At 61.7% G+C, this 25,276-nt stretch overlaps 1 protein-coding gene across 1 annotated transcript; it reads right to left on the bottom strand.

Annotated features, from left to right (window-relative positions):
- Window positions 1-1,847: 1,847 nt before the first annotated feature.
- QPRT (quinolinate phosphoribosyltransferase) lies at window positions 1,848-24,423 on the bottom strand. The gene is made up of 5 exons (XM_075585137.1): window positions 24,247-24,423; window positions 14,744-15,047; window positions 13,211-13,485; window positions 4,994-5,125; window positions 1,848-2,305 (listed from the first exon to the last, which is right to left on the bottom strand). The coding sequence occupies exons 2-5, from the start codon at window positions 15,033-15,035 to the stop codon at window positions 2,078-2,080; spliced, it is 927 nt and encodes a 308-aa protein (XP_075441252.1). The 5' UTR covers window positions 15,036-15,047; window positions 24,247-24,423; the 3' UTR covers window positions 1,848-2,077.
- Window positions 24,424-25,276: the final 853 nt, after the last annotated feature.

Raw genomic sequence — 25,276 nt, 5'->3', positions numbered from 1 at the left:
GGCTGCGCCAGGAGTGCCCGCCAGCGGGCTGCGCCAGGAGTGCCCGCCAGCGGGATGCGCCAGGAGTGCCCGCCAGCGGGCTGCGCCAGGAGTGCCCGCCAGCGGGGATGCGCCAGGAGTGCCCGCCAGCGGGCTGCGCCAGGAGTGCCCGCCAGCGGGCTGCGCCAGGAGTGCCCGCCAGCGGGCTGCGCCAGGAGTGCCCGCCAGCGGGCTGCGCCAGGAGTGCCCGCCAGCGGGGATGTGCAGGGCGTGAGTCTCAGGGATGATTTTACGGGAAAATGTTGCCAGGGTGTGTTTGGGTAGAAGGGGACCCATGTTTCGGGTTACCCCGAAACATGCACTCAGGAATCCCCCCAGATTACTGAGGACATGAGGAACACAAACCACCGGATAAAATCCCTCCTAGAACGCAGGTTACAGCTCACCGCCAAATCCCCCTGCTTCAGCACAAACCAGAGCAGTACGACCGGGCAGGGAACTGGGTTACATTCCAGGTGCCGGGATATGCCCGAACCCCAGGACCCAGTGAGGGGTTCTGTAACCCTCTCCCCAGGGATAAGGTGGGGAGAGTTGTAGGGGTTCAATTTTAAGTTAAAACGTAGAGTGTCAGCTCTGCAGCCAACTGCTGGCTGCAGTCCTGTGAATGTGCATAAATTGCCAATATGCGCCCGGCTAGGAATAAGAGGGCTGTATCACCATATTAAGGGTTAATGAATACCCACAACCTACACGGGGCATAAGGGGTTAATGTATATCCCCACACTCTACACAGGGTCCCTAGGATAAAGGGACAGTGCCCAAGTAATGCCCAGGAACCCTGAATCCAGTATCGGGGTTCAGGGGTGTTACTCCAGCTCAGGATAAAGCTGAGAGTTTATTGGGGTGTAAGGAAAATGGTTAAGTCAGGTTAGAATAAAACTGTAAATTAGGTTTGTGAAGTAATGTCAGAGGAAGTCAGTTAGTATGGATAAACATCCATTTGCATAGGAAGCAGGGGGAGCTTCAAAGGGGCAGCAGGCACATTTGGGATTCACAAGTACAGTGAGTCATAACTTAAGCCCAGGACTTCTAAGGCATCACGTGGAGATGACCCCGGCATGTCTGGGGAGACCCGGATTTAACAAAGAACCCGGCATAGTAAGGTGTTACAGGGGGAGGAGGGGAGGTGAACAGTTTGGCCTGACAGGTGGCTAGGTGTCAGGGGACAGGGAGACATTAGGTCTCCAGGGAAGTAGGCTTGGCTGGGTATGCTAAGCAGCTGAAGTGCAAAGTTCGCACATGCTCTCATCATACCTTGAAGCTCAGTGCCAGGCTACGGAGAACCTGGCAGAACTCTGCTATAGGTGGGAGGATTGGTTCCCACATTATACAGATAGGCTCCACATGATACAGATAGGGTTTGGGTGTTTTTAAAAAGTGCGGCGCAGCCAGTCAGGAAGTCAGTTCAAGCTAAGTTCCATCTTGTAAGAAGTTCCATCTGATTCATCTAAGCTACAGCGGGCGGTACAGAAACTATTTCATTGCAACTAAAGATATGTATCCAGCTTCCAGAATTCGTAAGGACTAAGGATTTGCTAGCTAATCCTGCATTGGGGAAATAAAAATATTACCTCCGGCGGTAAGAGTGGTTGCAGGCAGCGCCACTAGCCAAGGACTGTTACACGGCTCTTTTTGTGCATCACCCCGCGTTTGGGAATTGATGCCTAGAGACTTGATTTCTGTGGATTTCGTTCCATGGACATTGTATTTCGTTTTGTCCCATCTCAGTAAGTGTTTGTGTGATAATTTTGTAATTCAAGCTGTGTGTGTTCTTTATGTAAATAAATACAATTTATTTTATTCCATGCTTTATTCAATGAAAGGATCCAGATGGTAAAGTGTCTCCCGTGACAGAGAGGATGGGGAGGGGAAGGGGAGGAGAAAGGTTGGGGGGAAAGAAAGTGTGCGAGAGGGAGGGACACAGAGAGAGTATCAGTGAGATATATCTGTCCCACGATGGATTATTTCCGCTGGACTCTCTCTGAGTGACCCCTCGCGTGCAGATTCTGGGGTCAGAGGTTAGAGGTCGACTCCAGGGTCAGAGGTCAGCCCCAGGGTCAGAGGTTAGAGGTCGGACCCTCAGGCCCCGGGCGAGTTTGAGGGAGAAGTCGACGCTCTGTGGCCCTTGAGTGAGACATCCCATAGAGACAATATCCACGTGAGGACTCAGGTACTGTTCGAGACTGCTCAGAGAGACACCCCCGCTCGCCTCCACAAGTACCCCCGGGAAACGAGACTTCACCGAGAGTGCAGCGGCGTGCAGAGACTGCGAGAGAGAGTAACAGAGAATGAGACTGCGAGAGACAAGGAGAGAAATACTGCGAGAGAGCTGACAATGACATGGATCTAATTGCATTCTCTTCACAGGTATGTCTCTAATCTGCAAGTCCTGTTTTAAAAGAATTACCCTCCGGCCCGTACTATTGATATTTTGTTATGTCTGAATATCATCAAAAGGTGTTTTTTTTTCTTTATTTCTCTTAATTGTGTGCTGCTAATTGACCAACTGGAACAAGCTGATTTATTGGGGAGGGGGAGGGTCATGTGACTGCTTTAGCTGTATAAAACCAATACCCCCCCCCCCCCTCCCACCCCCTGCATTTGCAGGAACTGCATTGGCATTATATAATGAGGTATTTTATAGTGAGCTTTTAAGTGCGAAAATATAGTTAGACTATAGTGAGAATATAAGAAAATATAGTTAGACTATCGTGAGAATATAAGAATATATAGTTAGACTATAGTGAGAATATAAGAATATATAGTTAGACTATAGTGAGAATATAAGAATATATAGTTAGACTATAGTGAGAATATAAGAATATATAGTTAGACTATAGTGAGAATATAAGAAAATATAGTTAGACTATCGTGAGAATATAAGAATATATAGTTAGACTATAGTGAGAATATAAGAATATATAGTTAGACTATAGTGAGAATATAAGAATATATAGTTAGACTATAGTGAGAATATAAGAATATATAGTTAGACTATAGTGAGAATATAAGAATATATAGTTAGACTATAGTGAGAATATAAGAATATATAGTTAGACTATAGTTTGACCTGGAAGGTTATCAACAACATATTCCAGCCTTCTATCCATTAACAGCCAAGTAATATCACTAAGGGGGATATTACTCTGACAAACCCCACTGACATCGCAAATGCATTCAATGATTACTTTGTGGGGTGTGCCACTAACTTATTAGCGAAACGCAGCACAAACCCCAAACCTGAATCTCATCCTGGGAGTACCCCTATAGTCCCGCCCCCTCCCAACACTGCCCACATAGCCCCGCCCCCTCCCAACACTGCCCACATAGCCCCGCCCCCTCCCAACACTGCCCACATAGCCCCGCCCCCTCCCAACACTGCCCACATAGCCCCGCCCCCTCCCAACACTGCCCACATAGCCCCGCCCCCTCCCAACACTGCCCACATAGCCCCGCCCCCTCCCAACACTGCCCACATAGCCCCGCCCCCTCCCAACACTGCCCACATAGCCCCGCCCCCTCCCAACACTGCCCACATAGCCCCGCCCCCTCCCAACACTGCCCACATAGCCCCGCCCCCTCCCAACACTGCCCACAATTTTCAATTTGGCCCAGTATCTGAAGAGGAGATTACACAAGCGCTCCTCAAACTAAAACTAAGCAGCCAATGTGGACCCGACTTGCTACAATCTAGGTTCCTACGACTTGGTGCCCCAGCCATTGCCAAACCAATTGCGTCCATAGTCAACTCTATCCTGTCTGCAGGCCATATCCCTAAGACCTGGAAAACTGCCAGAGTTGTCCCAATCTTCAAAAGTGGGGACAAAAACACTGTCTCAAACTACAGGCCAATCTCACTTCTCCCAATACTATCCAAAGTCATGGAAAAATGTGTCCACTCCCAATTAAGCGATTTCTACACCAAGACAAATTTCCCTAGCCAATTCCAGTCTGGGTTTCGCCCCAAACACTCCACCGTAACTACCCTGCTAAAAGTTTGCAATGAGACCCAGTGTGGAATGGAACGGGGACAACTCACTGGTGCAGTATTCCTAGATTTTGCAAAGGCTTTTGATACTGTTGATCATGTTATTCTGCTTAACAAACTCCAGAGCTCTGGAATAGGGAAGCATGCTTAAAACTGGTTTCAGTCCTACCTATCAGGAAGATCCCAACATGTGTCCATCTCAGGCTCTAACTCCAACCCCCTGGATATCACCTGTGGTGTCCCGCAAGGCTCTGTTCTGGGGCCCCTACTCTTCTCAGTGTTCATTAATGATCTTCCCACAGCTTGTAAGGAAGCCTCAATACACATGTATGTAGATGACACAATCCTATACGCACACAGCCATAGCCTCTCCGACCTTCAACACATACTTCAGTCTGACTTTTTGAGATTCGGAAACTGGATTTCCCAAAACAAACTGTTTTTAAACACTGACAAGACTGTAACAATGGTATTTGGGACCAAGACTAAATTCTTAAATCCTCCAGTGACTGAGCTCCTGATTAGAACCAACGCTAACACCACCCCAACCCCTGTCACTAGTTTTAAATACCTGGGCTTATGGTTTGACTCCCACTTAACATTTGGGATGCACATTGATACCCTGACATCCAAGACCTATGCCAAACTAGGGGTACTTTACAGGAACAAATCCTCCCTAAGTCTCCTGGTCAGAAAACGTATCGCACAGCAGATGCTAATGCCAATTATTGCCTGACCGAGAGACTGCAAGAGAGAGAGACTGTGAGAGAGAGAGAGACTGCGAGAGGCCAGGAGAGAGAGAGAGAGACTGTGAGAGGCCAGGAGAGAGAGAGAGACTGCGAGAGACCAGGAGAGAGAGACTGCGAGAGACCAGGAGAGAGAGAGAAAGAGACTGCGAGAGAGATAATGAGTCAGCAGAGAGCGCCTCAGACTGCAGTATATATTTATCTCCTGTGTATACGGCACCTCAGGAGTTAGATTATCCAGCATGACAATGTCCGCTCCAGCCTCGGCCGCCTCCTGAGCCTCCTCCAGAGACCGACACTCAACCTCAACCTTCAGAGTGCAGCCTGCGAGAGAGCGCACCCCGACCAGGGCCTGCGAGAGAGACAGCATGAGACAGACAGTCTGCGAGAGAGACAGCCTGCGAGAGAGCGCACCCCGGCCAGGGCCTGCGAGAGACAGCATGAGACAGACAGCCTGCGAGAGAGACAGCCTGCGAGAGCGCACCCCGACCAGGGCCTGCGAGAGAGACAGCATGAGACAGAAAGCCTGCGAGAGAGACAGCCTGCGAGAGAGCGCACCCCGACCAGGGCCTGCGAGAGAGACAGCATGAGACAGACAGCCTGCGAGAGAGACAGAATGAGACAGACAGCCTGCGATAGAGACAGCCTGAGACTGAGAGCACCTCAGTGACTCCGCCCACGTGGTAGCCCCGCCCTCACCTCAGTGACTCCGCCCACGTGGTAGCCCCGCCCTCACCTCAGTGACTCCGCCCACGTGGTAGCCCCGCCCTCACCCGGTGACACCGTCCACGTGGTGGCCCCGCCCTCACCTCAGTGACTCCGCCCACGTGGTAGCCCCGCCCTCACCTCAGTGACTCCGCCCACGTGGTAGCCCCGCCCTCACCTCAGTGACTTCGCCCACGTGGTAGCCCCGCCCTCACCTCAGTAACTCCGCCCACGTGGTAGCCCCGCCCTCACCTGAGTGACTCCACCCACGTGGTAGCCCCGCCCTCACCCGGTGACTCCACCCACGTGGTAGCCCCGCCCTCACCTCAGTGACTCCGCCCACGTGGTAGCCCCGCCCTCACCTGAGTGACTCTGCCCATGTGGTAGCCCCGCCCTCACCTCAGTGACTCCGCCCACGTGGTAGCCCCGCCCTCACCTCAGTGACACGTCCACGTGGTAGCCCCGCCCTCACCTCAGTGACTCCACCCACGTGGTAGCCCCGCCCTCACCTCAGTGACTCCGCCCACGTGGTAGCCCCGCCCTCACCTCAGTGACTCCGCCCACGTGGTAGCCCAGCCCTCACCTCAGTGACTCCGCCCACGTGGTAGCCCCGCCCTCACCTCAGTGACTCCACCCACGTGGTAGCCCCGCCCTCACCTCAGTGACTCCGCCCACGTGGTAGCCCCGCCCTCATCTGAGTGACTCCACCCACGTGGTAGCCCCGCCCTCACCTCAGAGACTCCGCCCACGTGGTAGCCCCGCCCTCACCTGAGTGACTCCACCCACGTGGTAGCCCCGCCCTCACCTCAGTGACTCCGCCCACGTGGTAGCCCCGCCCTCACCTCAGTGACTTCGCCCACGTGGTAGCCCCGCCCTCACCTCAGTGACTCCGCCCACGTGGTAGCCCCGCCCTCACCTCAGTGACACCGCCCACGTGGTAGCCCCGCCCTCACCTCAGTGACTCCGCCCACGTGGTAGCCCCGCCCTCACCCGGTGACTCCACCTACGTGGTAGCCCCGCCCTCACCCGGTGACTCCACCTACGTGGTAGCCCCGCCCTCACCTCAGTGACTCCGCCCACGTGGTAGCCCCGCCCTCACCTCAGTGACACCGCCCACGTGGTAGCCCCGCCCTCACCTCAGTGACACCGCCCACATGGTAGCCCCGCCCTCACCTCAGTGACTCCGCCCACGTGGTAGCCCCGCCCTCACCTCGGTGACTCTGCCCACGTGGTAGCCCCGCCCTCACCTCAGTGACTCCGCCCACGTGGTAGCCCCGCCCTCACCCGGTGACTCCACCCACGTGGTAGCCCCGCCCTCACCTCAGTAACTCCGCCCACGTGGTAGCCCCGCCCTCACCTCGGTGACTCCGCCCATGTGGTAGCCCCGCCCTCACCTCAGTGACTCCGCCCACGTGGTAGCCCCGCCCTCACCCGGTGACTCCACCCACGTGGTAGCCCCGCCCTCACCTCAGTGACTCCACCCATGTGGTAGCCCCGCCCTCACCTCAGTGACTCCGCCCACGTGGTAGCCCCGCCCTCACCTCAGTGACTCCGCCCATGTGGTAGCCCCGCCCTCACCTCAGTGACTCCGCCCACGTGGTAGCCCAGCCCTCACCTCAGTGACTCCGCCCACGTGGTAGCCCCGCCCTCACCTCAGTGACTCCACCCACGTGGTAGCCCCGCCCTCACCTCAGTGACTCCGCCCACGTGGTAGCCCCGCCCTCATCTGAGTGACTCCACCCACGTGGTAGCCCCGCCCTCACCTCAGTGACTCCGCCCACGTGGTAGCCCCGCCCTCACCTGAGTGACTCCACCCACGTGGTAGCACCGCCCTCACCTCAGTGACTCCGCCCACGTGGTAGCCTTGCCCTCACCTCAGTGACTTCGCCCACGTGGTAGCCCCGCCCTCACCTCAGTGACTCCGCCCACGTGGTAGCCCCGCCCTCACCTCAGTGACACCGCCCACGTGGTAGCCCCGCCCTCACCTCAGTGACTCCGCCCACGTGGTAGCCCCGCCCTCACCCGGTGACTCCACCCACGTGGTAGCCCCGCCCTCACCTCAGTGACACCGCCCACATGGTAGCCCCGCCCTCACCTCAGTGACTCCGCCCACGTGGTAGCCCCGCCCTCACCTCGGTGACTCTGCCCACGTGGTAGCCCCGCCCTCACCTCAGTGACTCCGCCCACGTGGTAGCCCCGCCCTCACCCGGTGACTCCACCCACGTGGTAGCCCCGCCCTCACCTCAGTGACTCCGCCCACGTGGTAGCCCCGCCCTCACCAAGGTGACTCCGCCCATGTGGTAGCCCCGCCCTCACCTCAGTGACTCCGCCCACGTGGTAGCCCCGCCCTCACCCGGTGACTCCACCCACGTGGTAGCCCCGCCCTCACCTCAGTGACTCCACCCACGTGGTAGCCCCGCCCTCACCTCAGTGACTCCGCCCACGTGGTAGCCCCGCCCTCACCTCGGTGACTCCGCCCATGTGGTAGCCCCGCCCTCACCCGGTGACTCCACCCACGTGGTAGCCCCGCCCTCACCTCAGTGACTCCGCCCACGTGGTAGCCCCGCCCTCACCTCAGTGACTCCGCCCACGTGGTAGCCCCGCCCTCACCTGAGTGACTCCGCCCACGTGGTAGCCCCGCCCTCACCTCGGTGACTCCGCCCACGTGGTAGCCCCGCCCTCACCTCAGTGACTCTGCCCACGTGGTAGCCCCGCCCTCACCTCAGTGACACCGCCCAAGTGGTAGCCCCGCCCTCACCCGGTGACTCCACCCACGTGGTAGCCCCGCCCTCACCTCAGTGACTCCACCCACGTGGTAGCCCCGCCCTCACCTCAGTGACTCCGCCCACGTGGTAGCCCCGCCCTCACCTCGGTGACTCCGCCCACGTGGTAGCCCCGCCCTCACCTCAGTGACTCCGCCCACGTGGTAGCCCCGCCCTCACCTCAGTGACTCCGCCCACGTGGTAGCCCCGCCCTCATCTGAGTGACTCCGCCCACGTGGTAGCCCCGCCCTCACCTCGGTGACTCCGCCCACGTGGTAGCCCCGCCCTCACCTCAGTGACTCTGCCCACGTGGTAGCCCCGCCCTCACCTCAGTGACACCGCCCACGTGGTAGCCCCGCCCTCACCCGGTGACTCCACCCACGTGGTAGCCCCGCCCTCACCTCAGTGACTCTGCCCACGTGGTAGCCCCGCCCTCACCTCAGTGACTTCGCCCACGTGGTAGCCCAGCCCTCACCTCAGTGACTCCGCCCACGTGGTAGCCCCGCCCTCACCTCAGTGACTCCACCCACGTGGTAGCCCCGCCCTCACCTCAGTGACTCCGCCCACGTGGTAGCCCCGCCCTCATCTGAGTGACTCCACCCACGTGGTAGCCCCGCCCTCACCTCAGTGACTCCGCCCACGTGGTAGCCCCGCCCTCACCCGGTGACTCCACCTACGTGGTAGCCCCGCCCTCATCTGAGTGACTCCACCCACGTGGTAGCCCCGCCCTCACCTCAGAGACTCCGCCCACGTGGTAGCCCCGCCCTCACCTGAGTGACTCCACCCACGTGGTAGCCCCGCCCTCACCTCAGTGACTCCGCCCACGTGGTAGCCCCGCCCTCACCTCAGTGACTTCGCCCACGTGGTAGCCCCGCCCTCACCTCAGTGACTCCGCCCACGTGGTAGCCCCGCCCTCACCTCAGTGACACCGCCCACGTGGTAGCCCCGCCCTCACCTCAGTGACTCCGCCCACGTGGTAGCCCCGCCCTCACCCGGTGACTCCACCTACGTGGTAGCCCCGCCCTCACCCGGTGACTCCACCTACGTGGTAGCCCCGCCCTCACCTCAGTGACTCCGCCCACGTGGTAGCCCCGCCCTCACCTCAGTGACACCGCCCACGTGGTAGCCCCGCCCTCACCTCAGTGACACCGCCCACATGGTAGCCCCGCCCTCACCTCAGTGACTCCGCCCACGTGGTAGCCCCGCCCTCACCTCGGTGACTCTGCCCACGTGGTAGCCCCGCCCTCACCTCAGTGACTCCGCCCACGTGGTAGCCCCGCCCTCACCCGGTGACTCCACCCACGTGGTAGCCCCGCCCTCACCTCAGTAACTCCGCCCACGTGGTAGCCCCGCCCTCACCTCGGTGACTCCGCCCATGTGGTAGCCCCGCCCTCACCTCAGTGACTCCGCCCACGTGGTAGCCCCGCCCTCACCCGGTGACTCCACCCACGTGGTAGCCCCGCCCTCACCTCAGTGACTCCACCCATGTGGTAGCCCCGCCCTCACCTCAGTGACTCCGCCCACGTGGTAGCCCCGCCCTCACCTCAGTGACTCCGCCCATGTGGTAGCCCCGCCCTCACCTCAGTGACTCCGCCCACGTGGTAGCCCAGCCCTCACCTCAGTGACTCCGCCCACGTGGTAGCCCCGCCCTCACCTCAGTGACTCCACCCACGTGGTAGCCCCGCCCTCACCTCAGTGACTCCGCCCACGTGGTAGCCCCGCCCTCATCTGAGTGACTCCACCCACGTGGTAGCCCCGCCCTCACCTCAGTGACTCCGCCCACGTGGTAGCCCCGCCCTCACCTGAGTGACTCCACCCACGTGGTAGCACCGCCCTCACCTCAGTGACTCCGCCCACGTGGTAGCCTTGCCCTCACCTCAGTGACTTCGCCCACGTGGTAGCCCCGCCCTCACCTCAGTGACTCCGCCCACGTGGTAGCCCCGCCCTCACCTCAGTGACACCGCCCACGTGGTAGCCCCGCCCTCACCTCAGTGACTCCGCCCACGTGGTAGCCCCGCCCTCACCCGGTGACTCCACCCACGTGGTAGCCCCGCCCTCACCTCAGTGACACCGCCCACATGGTAGCCCCGCCCTCACCTCAGTGACTCCGCCCACGTGGTAGCCCCGCCCTCACCTCGGTGACTCTGCCCACGTGGTAGCCCCGCCCTCACCTCAGTGACTCCGCCCACGTGGTAGCCCCGCCCTCACCCGGTGACTCCACCCACGTGGTAGCCCCGCCCTCACCTCAGTGACTCCGCCCACGTGGTAGCCCCGCCCTCACCAAGGTGACTCCGCCCATGTGGTAGCCCCCGCCCTCACCTCAGTGACTCCGCCCACGTGGTAGCCCCGCCCTCACCCGGTGACTCCACCCACGTGGTAGCCCCGCCCTCACCTCAGTGACTCCACCCACGTGGTAGCCCCGCCCTCACCTCAGTGACTCCGCCCACGTGGTAGCCCCGCCCTCACCTCGGTGACTCCGCCCATGTGGTAGCCCCGCCCTCACCCGGTGACTCCACCCACGTGGTAGCCCCGCCCTCACCTCAGTGACTCCGCCCACGTGGTAGCCCCGCCCTCACCTCGGTGACTCCGCCCACGTGGTAGCCCCGCCCTCACCTCAGTGACTCTGCCCACGTGGTAGCCCCGCCCTCACCTCAGTGACACCGCCCAAGTGGTAGCCCCGCCCTCACCCGGTGACTCCACCCACGTGGTAGCCCCGCCCTCACCTCAGTGACTCCACCCACGTGGTAGCCCCGCCCTCACCTCAGTGACTCCGCCCACGTGGTAGCCCCGCCCTCACCTCGGTGACTCCGCCCACGTGGTAGCCCCGCCCTCACCTCAGTGACTCCGCCCACGTGGTAGCCCCGCCCTCACCTCAGTGACTCCGCCCACGTGGTAGCCCCGCCCTCATCTGAGTGACTCCGCCCACGTGGTAGCCCCGCCCTCACCTCGGTGACTCCGCCCACGTGGTAGCCCCGCCCTCACCTCAGTGACTCTGCCCACGTGGTAGCCCCGCCCTCACCTCAGTGACACCGCCCACGTGGTAGCCCCGCCCTCACCCGGTGACTCCACCCACGTGGTAGCCCCGCCCTCACCTCAGTGACTCTGCCCACGTGGTAGCCCCGCCCTCACCTCAGTGACTTCGCCCACGTGGTAGCCCAGCCCTCACCTCAGTGACTCCGCCCACGTGGTAGCCCCGCCCTCACCTCAGTGACTCCACCCACGTGGTAGCCCCGCCCTCACCTCAGTGACTCCGCCCACGTGGTAGCCCCGCCCTCATCTGAGTGACTCCACCCACGTGGTAGCCCCGCCCTCACCTCAGTGACTCCGCCCACGTGGTAGCCCCGCCCTCACCCGGTGACTCCACCTACGTGGTAGCCCCGCCCTCACCTCAGTGACTCCGCCCACGTGGTAGCCCCGCCCTCACCTCAGTGACACCGCCCACGTGGTAGCCCCGCCCTCACCTCAGTGACACCGCCCACATGGTAGCCCCGCCCTCACCTCAGTGACACCGCCCACGTGGTAGCCCCGCCCTCACCTCAGTGACTCCGCCCACGTGGTAGCCCCGCCCTCACCCGGTGACTCCACCCACGTGGTAGCCCCGCCCTCACCTCAGTGACTCCGCCCACGTGGTAGCCCCGCCCTCACCTCGGTGACTCCGCCCATGTGGTAGCCCCGCCCTCACCTCAGTGACTCCACCCACGTGGTAGCCCCGCCCTCACCCGGTGACTCCACCCACGTGGTAGCCCCGCCCTCACCTCAGTGACTCCACCCACGTGGTAGCCCCGCCCTCACCTCAGTGACTCCGCCCACGTGGTAGCCCCGCCCTCACCTCGGTGACTCCGCCCATGTGGTAGCCCCGCCCTCACCCGGTGACTCCACCCATGTGGTAGCCCCGCCCTCACCTCAGTGACTCCGCCCACGTGGTAGCCCCGCCCTCACCTCAGTGACTCCGCCCACGTGGTAGCCCCGCCCTCATCTGAGTGACTCCGCCCACGTGGTAGCCCCGCCCTCACCTCGGTGACTCCGCCCACGTGGTAGCCCCGCCCTCACCTCAGTGACTCTGCCCACGTGGTAGCACCGCCCTCACCTCAGTGACACCGCCCACGTGGTAGCCCCGCCCTCACCCGGTGACTCCACCCACGTGGTAGCCCCGCCCTCACCCGGTGACTCCGCCCACGTGGTAGCCCCGCCCTCACCTCGGTGACTCCGCCCATGTGGTAGCCCCGCCCTCACCTCGGTGACTCCGCCCACGTGGTAGCCCCGCCCTCACCCGGTGACTCCACCCACGTGGTAGCCCCGCCCTCACCTCAGTGACTCCGCCCACGTGGTAGCCCCGCCCTCACCTCAGTGACTCCGCCCACGTGGTAGCCCCGCCCTCACCTCAGTGAATCCACCCACGTGGTAGCCCCGCCCTCACCTCAGTGACTCCGCCCACGTGGTAGCCCCGCCCTCACCTCGGTGACTCCGCCCACGTGGTAGCCCCGCCCTCACCTCAGTGACTCCGCCCACGTGGTAGCCCCGCCCTCACCTCAGTGACTCCGCCCATGTGGTAGCCCCGCCCTCACCCGGTTACTCCACCCACGTGGTAGCCCCGCCCTCACCTGAGTGACTCCGCCCACGTGGTAGCACCGTTCTCACCTCAGTGACTCCGCCCACGTGGTAGCCCCGCCCTCACCTCAGTGACTCCGCCCACGTGGTAGCCCCGCCCTCACCTCAGTGACTCCGCCCACGTGGTAGCCCCGCCCTCACCTCAGTGACTCCGCCCACGTGGTAGCCCCGCCCTCACCTCAGTGACTCCGCCCACGTGGTAGCCCCGCCCTCACCTCAGTGACTCCGCCCATGTGGTAGCCCCGCCCTCACCCGGTTACTCCACCCACGTGGTAGCCCCGCCCTCACCTGAGTGACTCCGCCCACGTGGTAGCCCCGTTCTCACCTCAGTGACTCCGCCCACGTGGTAGCCCCGCCCTCACCTCGGTGACTCCGCCCATGGCCCACACGTGGTTGTCCTTTAGCATGACCAGGTCGCTGGTCCCGTATCGGTGGGTTCCAGCTCCGCCCACAAGCAGCCCGTACTTCTCTGCCAATCGGAATCCGGGCGTGGTCTTCCTGGTCCCGGTCACCTGTCCTGACCACCCGGTGACCCTCGCCCGCTGAGACACATCTCTCGCCCGCGTGGCCACCCCACTGACCCGTGAGAGGGCGTTCAGAGCAGGGCGCTCTGCCAGGAGGACGTCACTGAGCCTGCCTGGGGACAAGAGGGACACGTGTCACTGTGTCACCCTGCGGCGTGTCACTGTGTCACCCTGCGGCGTGTCACTGTGTCACCCTGCGGCGTGTCACTGTATGGGTCACCCTACAAAGTGTGACTGTGTGTCACCCCGGGACGTGTCACTGCGTGTCACCCCGCGACGTGTCACTGCGTATCACCCCGCGACGTGTCACCCCGCGACGTGTCACTGTGTCACCCTGCGGCGTGTCACTGTATGGGTCACCCAACAAAGTGTCACTGTGTGTCACCCTGGGACGTGTCACTGCATGTGTCACCCTACAAAGTGTCACTGTGTGTCCCCCCGGGACGTGTCACTGTGTGTCACCCCGCAACGTGTCACTGCGTGTCACCCCGCGATGTGTCACCCCCGCGACGTGTCACTGCATGTCACCCCATGACGTGTCACTGCGTGTCACCCCACGACGTGTCACTGCATGTCACCCGCGACGTGTAACTGCGTGTCACCCTGCGACGTGTCACTGTGTGTGTCACCCTGCGACGTGTCACTGCGTGTGTCACCCTGTGACGTGACACTGCGTGTGTCACCCTGCGACGTGTCACTGCGTGTGTCACCCTGCGACGTGTCACTGCGTGTGCCACCCTGCGACGTGTCACTACGTGTGTCACCCTATGACGTGTCACTCTGTGTCACCCCGTGACGTGTCACTGCGTGTGTCACCCTGTGACGTGTCACTGCGTGTCACCCTGCGACGTGTCACTCCGTGTGTCACCCTGCGACGTGTCACTGCGTGTCACCCCGTGACGTGTCACTGCGTGTGTCACCCTGCAATGTGTCACTCTATGTCTCCCCGTGACGTGTCACTGCGTGTGTCACCCTGCGACGTGTCACTGCGTGTGTCACCCTGCGACGTGTCACTGCGTGTGTCACCCTGCGACGTGTCACTGCGTGTCACCCTGCGACGTGTCACTCCGTGTGTCACCCTGTGACGTGTCACTGCGTGTGTCACCCTGCGACGTGTCACTGCGTGTGTCACCCTGCGACGTGTCACTCCGTGTGTCACCCTGCGACGTGTCACTGCATGTGTCACCCTGCGACGTGTCACTGCGTGTGTCACCCTGCGATGTGTCACTCTGTGTCACCCCGTGACGTGTCACTGCGTGTGTCACCCTGCAACGTGTCCCTGCGTGTGTCACCCTGCGACGTGTCACTCTGTGGGCTGATCTGTGTCACATGGCTGTGGTGGGTTGTGTGTCGCCCCTGGGGGTGGGTTACCTCGGACAGTTGCCACCTGTGTGACCGGCTCCAGCCACTCCCCCTCTGCCCGCTCCCACGCCACGCTGCACCCCGCCTCCTCACAGACCGCCTGGAAGAAAGGCCCCCCCGCGAGGACCCCCGCAGACTTGCACAGTAACAGGAACTCCTCCTGAGCCCCCCGCCCTCCCCGGGCTGCGGCCCACCCCGCTATATCCAACCAGGGGGCGTCCTCCGCCAGCCAATCACGGGCCAGCTGCTGCAGGCGGGGACGGGGCAAGAGGAACGCAAAGTCATCAGAGGTCATCATCATGTGGGGGGGGGGCTGCAGGAAAAGAGGGGAGGGAAATAATAACTTACACTGCTCCCCCCCAACCCCAGCGCTCTTACACTGCTCCCCCCCAACCCCAGCGCTCTTACATTGCTCCCCCCCAACCCCAGCGCTCTTACACTGCTCCCCCCCAACCCCAGCGCTCTTACACTGCTCCACCCCAACCCCAGCGCTCTTACACTGCTCCCCCTCATCCCAGAACTCTTACATTGCTCCCCCCCAACCCCAGCACTCTTACACTGCTCCCCCCAACCCCAGCGCTCTTACACTGCTCCCGCTCATCCCAGAACTCTTACATTGCTCCCCCCCAACCCCAGCGCTCTTACACTGCTCCCCCCCAACCCCAGTGCTCTTACACTGCTCCCCCCCAACCCCAGCGCTCTTACACTGCTCCCCCCCAACCCCAGCGCTCTTACACTACTCCCCCCCAACCCCAGCCCTCTTACACTGCTCCCCCCCAACCCCAGCGCTCTTACACTGCTCCCCCCCCCATCCCAGAACTCTTACACTGCTCCCCTCCATCCCAGCGCTCTTACACTGCCCCCCATCCCAGAACTCTTACATTGCTCCCCCCATCCCAGAACTCTTACATTGCTACCCCCCAATCCCAGCGCTCTTACACTGCTCCCCCCATCCCAGCACTCTTACACTGCTCCCCCCCAACCCAGAACTCTTACATTGCTCCCCCCATCCCAGAACTCTTACATTGCTACCCCCCAATCCCAGCGCTCTTACACTGCTCCCCCCATCCCAGAACTCTTATATTGCTCCACCCCAACCACAGCGCTCTTACACTGCTCCGCCCCCATCCCAGCACTCTTACACTGCTTCCCCCCCAAACCCAGCACTCTTACACTGCTCCCCCCCTTCCCAGCACTCTTACACTGCTCCCCCCCAACCCCAGCACTCTTACACTGCTCCCCCCCATCCCAGCACTCTTACACTGCTCCCCCCCATCCCAGCACTCTTACACTGCTCCCCCCCCATCCCAGCACTCTTACACTGCTCCCCCCCAACCCCAGCACTCTTACACTGCTCCCCCCCATCCCAGCGCTCTTACGCTGCTTCCCCCAAACCCAGAACTCTTACATTGCTCCCCCCCAACCCCAGCGCTCTTACACAGCTCCCCCCCCAACCCCAGCGCTCTTACACTGCTCCCCCCCAACCCCAGCACTCTTACACTGCCCCCCCCAAACCCAGCACTCTTACACTGCTCCCCCCAAACCCAGAACTCTTACACTGCTCCCCCCCCCCAACCCCAGCACTCTTACACTGCCCCCCCCCCAAACCCAGCGCTCTTACACTGCTCCCCCCCAACCCCAGCACTCTTACACTGCCCCCCCCCCAAACCCAGCACTCTTACACTGCTCCCCCCAAACCCAGAACTCTTACACTGCTCCCCCCACACCCAGCACTCTTATACTGCTCCCCCCACACCCGGCGCTCTTATACTGATCCCCCCACGCCCAGCGCTCTTACACTGCTCCCCCCACACCCAGCGCTCTTACACTGCTCCCCCCACACCCAGCGCTCTTACACTGCTCCCCCCACACCCAGCACTCTTACACTGCTCCCCCCACAATCAGCGCTCTTACACTGCTCCCCCCACACCCAGCGCTCTTACACTGCTCCCCCCCACACCCAGCGCTTTTACACTGCCCCCCCCACACCCAGCGCTCTTACACTGCTCCCCCCCACACCCAGCGCTCTTACACTGCTCCCCCCACACCCAGCTCTCTTACACTGCTCCCCTTCACACCCAGCGCTCTTACACTGCTCCCCCCCACACCCAGCACTCTTACACTGCCCCCCCTCACCCAGCACTCATACACTGCCCCCCCTCACCCAGCATTCTTACACTGCTCCCCCCACACCCAGCTCTCTTACACTGCCCCCCCCACACCCAGCACTCTTACACTGCTCCCCCCCACCCCCAGCACTCTTACACTGCTCCCTCCCCTCACCTAGCGCTCTTTCACTGGTCCCCCCACACCCAGCACTCTTACACTGCTCCCCCCACACCCAGCATTCTTAGTGCTCCCCCCACCCCAGCTCTCTAACACTGCTCCCTCCCCTCACCCAGCTCTCTTACACTGCTCCCCCCACGCCCAGCACTCTTATACTGCTCCCCCCACACCCAGCACTCTTACACTGCTCCCCCCCACACCCAGCGCTCTTACACTGCTCCCCCTCACCCAGCACTCTTACACTGCTCCCCCCACACCCAGCACTCTTACACTGCTCCCCCCCACCCAGCGCTCTTACACTGCTCCCCCTCACACCCAGCAGTCTTACACTGCTCCCCCCTCACCCAGCGCTCTTACACTGCTCCCCCCACACCCAGCACTCATACACTGCTCCCCCCCACACCCAGCGCTCTTACACTGCTCCCCCTCACCCAGCACTCTTACACTGCTCCCCCCACACCCAGCACTCTTACACTGCTCCCCCCCACACCCAGCGCTCTTACACTGCTCCCCCTCACACCCAGCATTCTTACACTGCTCCCCTCTACACCCAGCGCTCTTACACTGCTCCCCCTCACACCCAGCATTCTTACACTGCCCCCCCCACACCCAGCACTCTTACACTGCTCCCCCCACACCCAGCACTCTTACACTGCTCCCTCCTTCCACCCCCAGCATTCTTACACTGCTCCCTCCCCTCACCCAGCGCTCTTACACTGCTCCCCCCACACCCAGCGCTCTTACACTGCTCTCCCCCCCACACCCAGCTCTCTTACACTGCTCCCCCTCACACCCAGCATTCTTACACTGCTCCCCCCACACCCAGCGCTCTTACACTGCTCCCCCCCACACCCAGCGCTCTTACACTGCTCCCTCCCCCACACCCAGCATTCTTACACTGCTCCCTCCCCTCACCCAGCGCTCTTACACTGCTCCCCCCCACACCCAGCGCTCTTACACTGCTCCCTCCCCCACACCCAGCATTCTTACACTGCTCCCCCCCATACCCAGCGCTCTTACACTGCTCCCCCCACACCCAGCGCTCTTACACTGCTCCCCCCACACCCAGCGTTCTTACACTGCTCCCTCCCCCACACCCAGCTCTCTTACACTGCTCCCCCCCACACCCAGCGCTCTTACTCTGCTCCCCCCACACCCAGCACTCTTATACTGCTCCCCCCACACCCAGCACTCTTACACTGCTCCCCCCACACCCAGCACTCTTACACTGCTCCCACTCACACCCAGCTCTCTTACACTGCCCCCCCCACACCCAGCACTCTTACACTGCTCCCCCCACACCCAGCACTCTTACACTGCTCCCCCCCACACCCAGCTCTCTTACACTGCTCCCCCTCACACCCAGCATTCTTACACTGCTCCCCCCACACCCAGCGCTCTTACACTGCTCCCCCCACACCCAGCGCTCTTACACTGCTCCCCCCTCACACCCAGCATTCTTACACTGCTCCCCCCCCACACCCAGCGCTCTTACACTGCTCCCCCCACACCCAGCGCTCTTACACTGCTCCCCCCTCACACCCAGCATTCTTACACTGCTCCCCCCCCCACACCCAGCGCTCTTACACTGCTTCCCCCACACCCAGCACTCTTACACTGCCCCCCCACACCCAGCTCTCTTACACTGCTCCCCCCACACCCAGCGCTCTTACACTGCTCCCCCCACACCCAGCACTCTTACACTGCCCCCCCCACACCCAGCGCTCTTACACTGCTTCCCCCACACCCAGCATTCTTACACTGCTCCCCCCCACACCCAGCACTCTTACACTGCCCCCCCCACACCCAGCGCTCTTACACTGCCCCCCCACACCCAGCACTCTTACACTGCTCCCCCCACACCCAGCATTCTTACACTGCTCCCCCCCACACCCAGCACTCTTACACTGCTCCCCCCCCACCCCCAGCACTCTTACACTGCTCCCTCCCCTCACCTAGCGCTCTTACACTGCTCCCCCCACACCCAGCACTCTTACACTGCTCCCCCACACCCAGCGCTCCTACACTGCTCCCTCCCCCACACCCAGCACTCTTACACTGCTCCCCCCCACACCCAGCACTCTTACACTGCTCCCTCCCCTCACCTAGCGCTCTTACACTGCTCCCCCCCACCCAGCACTCTTACACTGCTCCCCCACACCCAGCGCTCCTACACTGCTCCCCCCCCCCCACACCCAGCATTCTTAATGCTCCCCCCACCCCAGCTCTCTTACACTGCTCCCCCCCCCCACACCCAGCACTCTTACACTGCTCCCCCCTCACACCCAGCTCTCTTACACTGCTCCCCCCACACCCAGCGCTCCTACACTGCCCCCCCTCACCCAGCACTCTTACACTGCTCCCCCCACACCAAGCGCTCTTACACTGCTCCCCCCACACCCAGCACTCTTACACTGCTCCCCCCACACCCAGCGCCTTTACACTGCTCCCCCCACACCCAGCGCTCTTACACTGCTCCCCCCACACCCAGCGCTCTTACACTGCTCCCCCCCACACCCAGCGCTCTTACACTGCTCCCCCCACACCCAGCATTCTTACACTGCTCCCCCCCACACCCAGCACTCTTACACTGCTCCCCCCCCACACCCAGCACTCTTACACTGCTCCCCCCCCACCCCCAGCACTCTTACACTGCTCCCTCCCCTCACCTAGCGCTCTTACACTGCTCCCCCCCACCCAGCACTCTTACACTGGTCCCCCACACCCAGCGCTCCTACACTGCTCCCCCCCCCCCACACCCAGCATTCTTAATGCTCCCCCCACCCCAGCTCTCTTACACTGCTCCCCCCCCACACCCAGCACTCTTACACTGCTCCCCCCTCACACCCAGCTCTCTAACACTGCTCCCTCCACACCCAGCTCTCTTACACTGCTCCCCCCACACCCAGCGCTCCTACACTGCCCCCCCTCACCCAGCACTCTTACACTGCTCCCCCCACACCAAGCGCTCTTACACTGCTCCCCCCACACCCAGCACTCTTACACTGCTCCCCCCACACCCAGCGCCTTTACACTGCTCCCCCCACACCCAGCTCTCTTACACTGCTCCCCCCACACCCAGCACTCTTACACTGCTCCCCCACACCCAGCGCTCTTACACTGCTCCCCCCACACCCAGCGCTCCTACACTGCCCCCCCCTCACCCAGCACTCTTACACTGCTCCCCCCACACCCAGCTCTCTTACACTGCTCCCCCCACACCCAGCACTCTTACACTGCTCCCCCACACCCAGCGCTCTTACACTGCTCCCCCCACACCCAGCTCTCTTACACTGCTCCCCCCTCACACCCAGCGCTCTTACACTGCTCCCCCCCACACCCAGCACTCTTACACTGCTCCCCCCACACCCAGCACTCTTACACTGCTCCCCCCACACCCAGCATTCTTACACTGCTCCCCCCACACCCAGCGCTCTTACACTGCTCCCCCCTCACACCCAGCTCTCTTACACTGCTCCCCCCACACCCAGCACTCTTACACTGCTCCCCCACACCCAGCGCTCTTACACTGCTCCCCCCACACCCAGCACTCTTACACTGCTCCCCCCACACCCAGCACTCTTACACTGCTCCCCCCACACCCAGCACTCTTACACTGCTCCCTCCCCTCACCTAGCGCTCTTACACTGCTCCCCCCACACCCAGCGCTCCTACACTGCTCCCCCCCACACCCAGCACTCCTACACTGCTCCCCCCACACACCCAGTGCTCTTACACTGCTCCCCCCTCACACCCAGCTCTCTTACACTGCTCCCCCCACACCCAGCACTCTTACACTGCTCCCCCACACCCAGCGCTCTTACACTGCTCCCCCAACACCCAGCTCTCTTACACTGCTCCCCCCTCACACCCAGCTCTCTTACTCTGCTCCCCCCCACACCCAGCGCTCTTACACTGCTCCCCCTAACACCCAGCTCTCTTACACTGCTCCCCCCCCACCCCCAGCACTCTTACACTGCTCCCCCCCCACACCCAGCACTCTTACACTGCTCCCCCCTCACACCCAGCTCTCTTACACTGCTCCCCCCACACCCAGCACTCTTACACTGCTCCCCCACACCCAGCGCTCTTACACTGCTCCCCCCACACCCAGCACTCTTACACTGCTCCCCCCACACCCAGCACTCTTACACTGCTCCCTCCCCTCACCTAGCGCTCTTACACTGCTCCCCCCTCACCCAGCGCTCCTACACTGCTCCCCCCACACACCCAGTGCTCTTACACTGCTCCCCCACACACCCAGCGCTCTTACACTGCTCCCCCCCACACCCAGCGCTCCTACACTGCTCCCCCACACACCCAGCGCTCTTACACTGCTCCCCCCCATACCCAGCGCTCCTACACTGCTCCCCCACACACCCAGCGCTCTTACACTGCTCCCCCACACACCCAGCGCTCTTACACTGCTCCCCCACACACTCAGCATTCTTACATTGCTCCCCCCCACACCCAGCGCTCTTACACTGCTCCCCCCACACCCAGCACTCTTACACTGCTCCCCCCACACACCCAGCACTCTTACACTGCCCCCCCCACACCCAGCGCTCTTACACTGCTCCCCCACACACCCAGTGCTTACACTGCTCCCCCACACACCCAGCACTCTTACACTGCTCCCCCCACACCCAGCGCTCTTACACTGCTCCCCCCACACACCCAGCACTCTTACACTGCTCCCCCACACACCCAGCACTCTTACACTGCTCCCCCCACACCCAGCGCTCTTACACTGCTCCCCCCACACACCCAGCGCTCTTACACTGCTCCCCCCACACCCAGCGCTCTTACACTGCTCCCCCCACACACCCAGCACTCTTACACTGCCCCCCCCCACACCCAGCGCTCTTACACTGCTCCCCCACACACCCAGCGCTCTTACACTGCTCCCCCCCACACCCAGCTCTCTTACACTGCTCCCCCCACACCCAGCTCTCTTACACTGCTCCGTTACCTGTATAAGCCAGTCCTGGTCTCGCTCACACACTCTCTTACACTGCTCCCCCCCACACCCAGCTCTCTTACACTGCTCCCCCCACACCCAGCGCTCTTACACTGCTCCCCCCACACACCCAGCACTCTTACACTGCTCCCCCACACACCCAGCACTCTTACACTGCTCCCCCACACCCAGCGCTCTTACACTGCTCCCCCCACACACCCAGCGCTCTTACACTGCTCCCCCCCACACCCAGCGCTCTTACACTGCTCCCCCCACACACCCAGCACTCTTACACTGCTCCCCCCTCACACCCAGCTCTCTAACACTGCTCCCTCCACACCCAGCTCTCTTACACTGCTCCCCCCCACACCCAGCGCTCCTACACTGCCCCCCCTCACCCAGCACTCTTACACTGCTCCCCCCACACCAAGCGCTCTTACACTGCTCCCCCCACACCCAGCACTCTTACACTGCTCCCCCCACACCCAGCGCCTTTACACTGCTCCCCCCACACCCAGCGCTCTTACACTGCTCCCCCCACACCCAGCGCTCTTACACTGCTCCCCCCCACACCCAGCGCTCTTACACTGCTCCCCCCACACCCAGCATTCTTACACTGCTCCCCCCCACACCCAGCACTCTTACACTGCTCCCCCCCCACCCCCAGCACTCTTACACTGCTCCCTCCCCTCACCTAGCGCTCTTACACTGCTCCCCCCCACCCAGCACTCTTACACTGGTCCCCCACACCCAGCGCTCCTACACTGCTCCCCCCCCCCCCCCACACCCAGCATTCTTAATGCTCCCCCCACCCCAGCTCTCTTACACTGCTCCCCCCCCACACCCAGCACTCTTACACTGCTCCCCCCTCACACCCAGCTCTCTAACACTGCTCCCTCCACACCCAGCTCTCTTACACTGCTCCCCCCACACCCAGCGCTCCTACACTGCCCCCCCTCACCCAGCACTCTTACACTGCTCCCCCCACACCAAGCGCTCTTACACTGCTCCCCCCCACACCCAGCACTCTTACACTGCTCCCCCCACACCCAGCGCCTTTACACTGCTCCCCCCACACCCAGCTCTCTTACACTGCTCCCCCCACACCCAGCACTCTTACACTGCTCCCCCACACCCAGCGCTCTTACACTGCTCCCCCCACACCCAGCGCTCCTACACTGCCCCCCCTCACCCAGCACTCTTACACTGCTCCCCCCACACCCAGCTCTCTTACACTGCTCCCCCCCCACCCCCAGCACTCTTACACTGCTCCCCCCCCACACCCAGCACTCTTACACTGCTCCCCCCTCACACCCAGCTCTCTTACACTGCTCCCCCCACACCCAGCACTCTTACACTGCTCCCCCACACCCAGCGCTCTTACACTGCTCCCCCCCACACCCAGCACTCTTACACTGCTCCCCCCACACCCAGCACTCTTACACTGCTCCCTCCCCTCACCTAGCGCTCTTACACTGCTCCCCCCTCACCCAGCGCTCCTACACTGCTCCCCCCACACACCCAGTGCTCTTACACTGCTCCCCCACACACCCAGCGCTCTTACACTGCTCCCCCCCCACACCCAGCGCTCCTACACTGCTCCCCCACACACCCAGCGCTCTTACACTGCTCCCCCCCATACCCAGCGCTCCTACACTGCTCTCCCACACACCCAGCGCTCTTACACTGCTCCCCCACACACCCAGCGCTCTTACACTGCTCCCCCACACACTCAGCATTCTTACATTGCTCCCCCCCCACACCCAGCGCTCTTACACTGCTCCCCCCACACCCAGCACTCTTACACTGCTCCCCCCACACACCCAGCACTCTTACACTGCCCCCCCCACACCCAGCGCTCTTACACTGCTCCCCCACACACCCAGTGCTTACACTGCTCCCCCACACACCCAGCACTCTTACACTGCTCCCCCCACACCCAGCGCTCTTACACTGCTCCCCCCACACACCCAGCACTCTTACACTGCTCCCCCACACACCCAGCACTCTTACACTGCTCCCCCCACACCCAGCGCTCTTACACTGCTCCCCCCACACACCCAGCGCTCTTACACTGCTCCCCCCCACACCCAGCGCTCTTACACTGCTCCCCCCACACACCCAGCACTCTTACACTGCCCCCCCCACACCCAGCGCTCTTACACTGCTCCCCCACACACCCAGCGCTCTTACACTGCTCCCCCCCCACACCCAGCTCTCTTACACTGCTCCCCCCACACCCAGCTCTCTTACACTGCTCCGTTACCTGTATAAGCCAGTCCTGGTCTCGCTCACACACGTGGATATATATATATATATACACCTCCTCCTTGTTATCAGAGTTTACACAGTCTGCTGGGATAAGGAATGATCCTCCCCTGGTATAGGGTGCGGGAGGGGTCTGTGTCCCACCCAGGGGCGGGCGTGAGAACAGGGCGAGTGTTTCAATGCCTGGGAATCAGAGGAGGGTTCAGAGGTCAGAGGTCACCGGCCCTACCCCCAGATAACCTCTGTAGATCATTCTGCAGCATTCAGACTGAGGTTCAAAGGTGGCAGGGTGTGGAGGGTCATGTGACCAGTGCAGGGTGAGTTACGAGATGAACCCCCTCTGTATCACAGACATTACACCCCGATAATGAGACGCCCACTTATTCCTCAGCCCCGCACAACCCATACATGTTGTATGTATTTATTAGTCTGCATTGGATATATCCCGGGCATTCCCGTATCGCTAAGAACTGCGCCGTTATCTTGATTAGCCAATAGAATCATCCGATTGCCTTTATAAGCGTAGCTAGACCAGATGCCAATCGGTTTCCTGACGAAGTTTGACAACGCAAGCGAAACGCGCCGACTTCAGTGCAGAGGAGGAGGAGTCAATCACCGGACTGGAAAGGAACTGCGCTGAGGGCTCCCGCTGTTTCCAGGGCGGCCGCACACGGAGGCAGCAGTAGCCAGCGACCAGCAGCGATCCTGTTTGGCGTCGGAGAGGCGGTGAGATCGCTCCGCCCAAGACCTGTGTGCTTACTGTTTTATGCCTCAAAGAATGAGCAAAGTGTGAGTGTTCACTCAGGGGCGCGCTCCTTGTTTATTAAATGAAGTGCTTGTGTGAGACTTCCGGTGACGTCACCGCACATGGACACATAGACGGAGAGCCCCCGCCAGCATAACATAGCATAATAACCGTCTCTGGACCCCAAAACGCTCCCAAATACAAGCAGAGAGCAGGAGAAGGCACCAGAGATGGCTCACCGCTCGAAAAACCGGCGCAACAAAGCGTCTCTAACTACTTCCCG

The sequence above is a fragment of the Ascaphus truei genome, unplaced genomic scaffold (genome assembly GCF_040206685.1).
Source record: "Ascaphus truei isolate aAscTru1 unplaced genomic scaffold, aAscTru1.hap1 HAP1_SCAFFOLD_952, whole genome shotgun sequence".
NCBI lineage: Eukaryota > Metazoa > Chordata > Amphibia > Anura > Ascaphidae > Ascaphus > Ascaphus truei.
The sequence above is the reverse complement of the archived record's forward strand: the minus strand, read 5'-3'. Positions and strand labels throughout refer to the sequence as shown.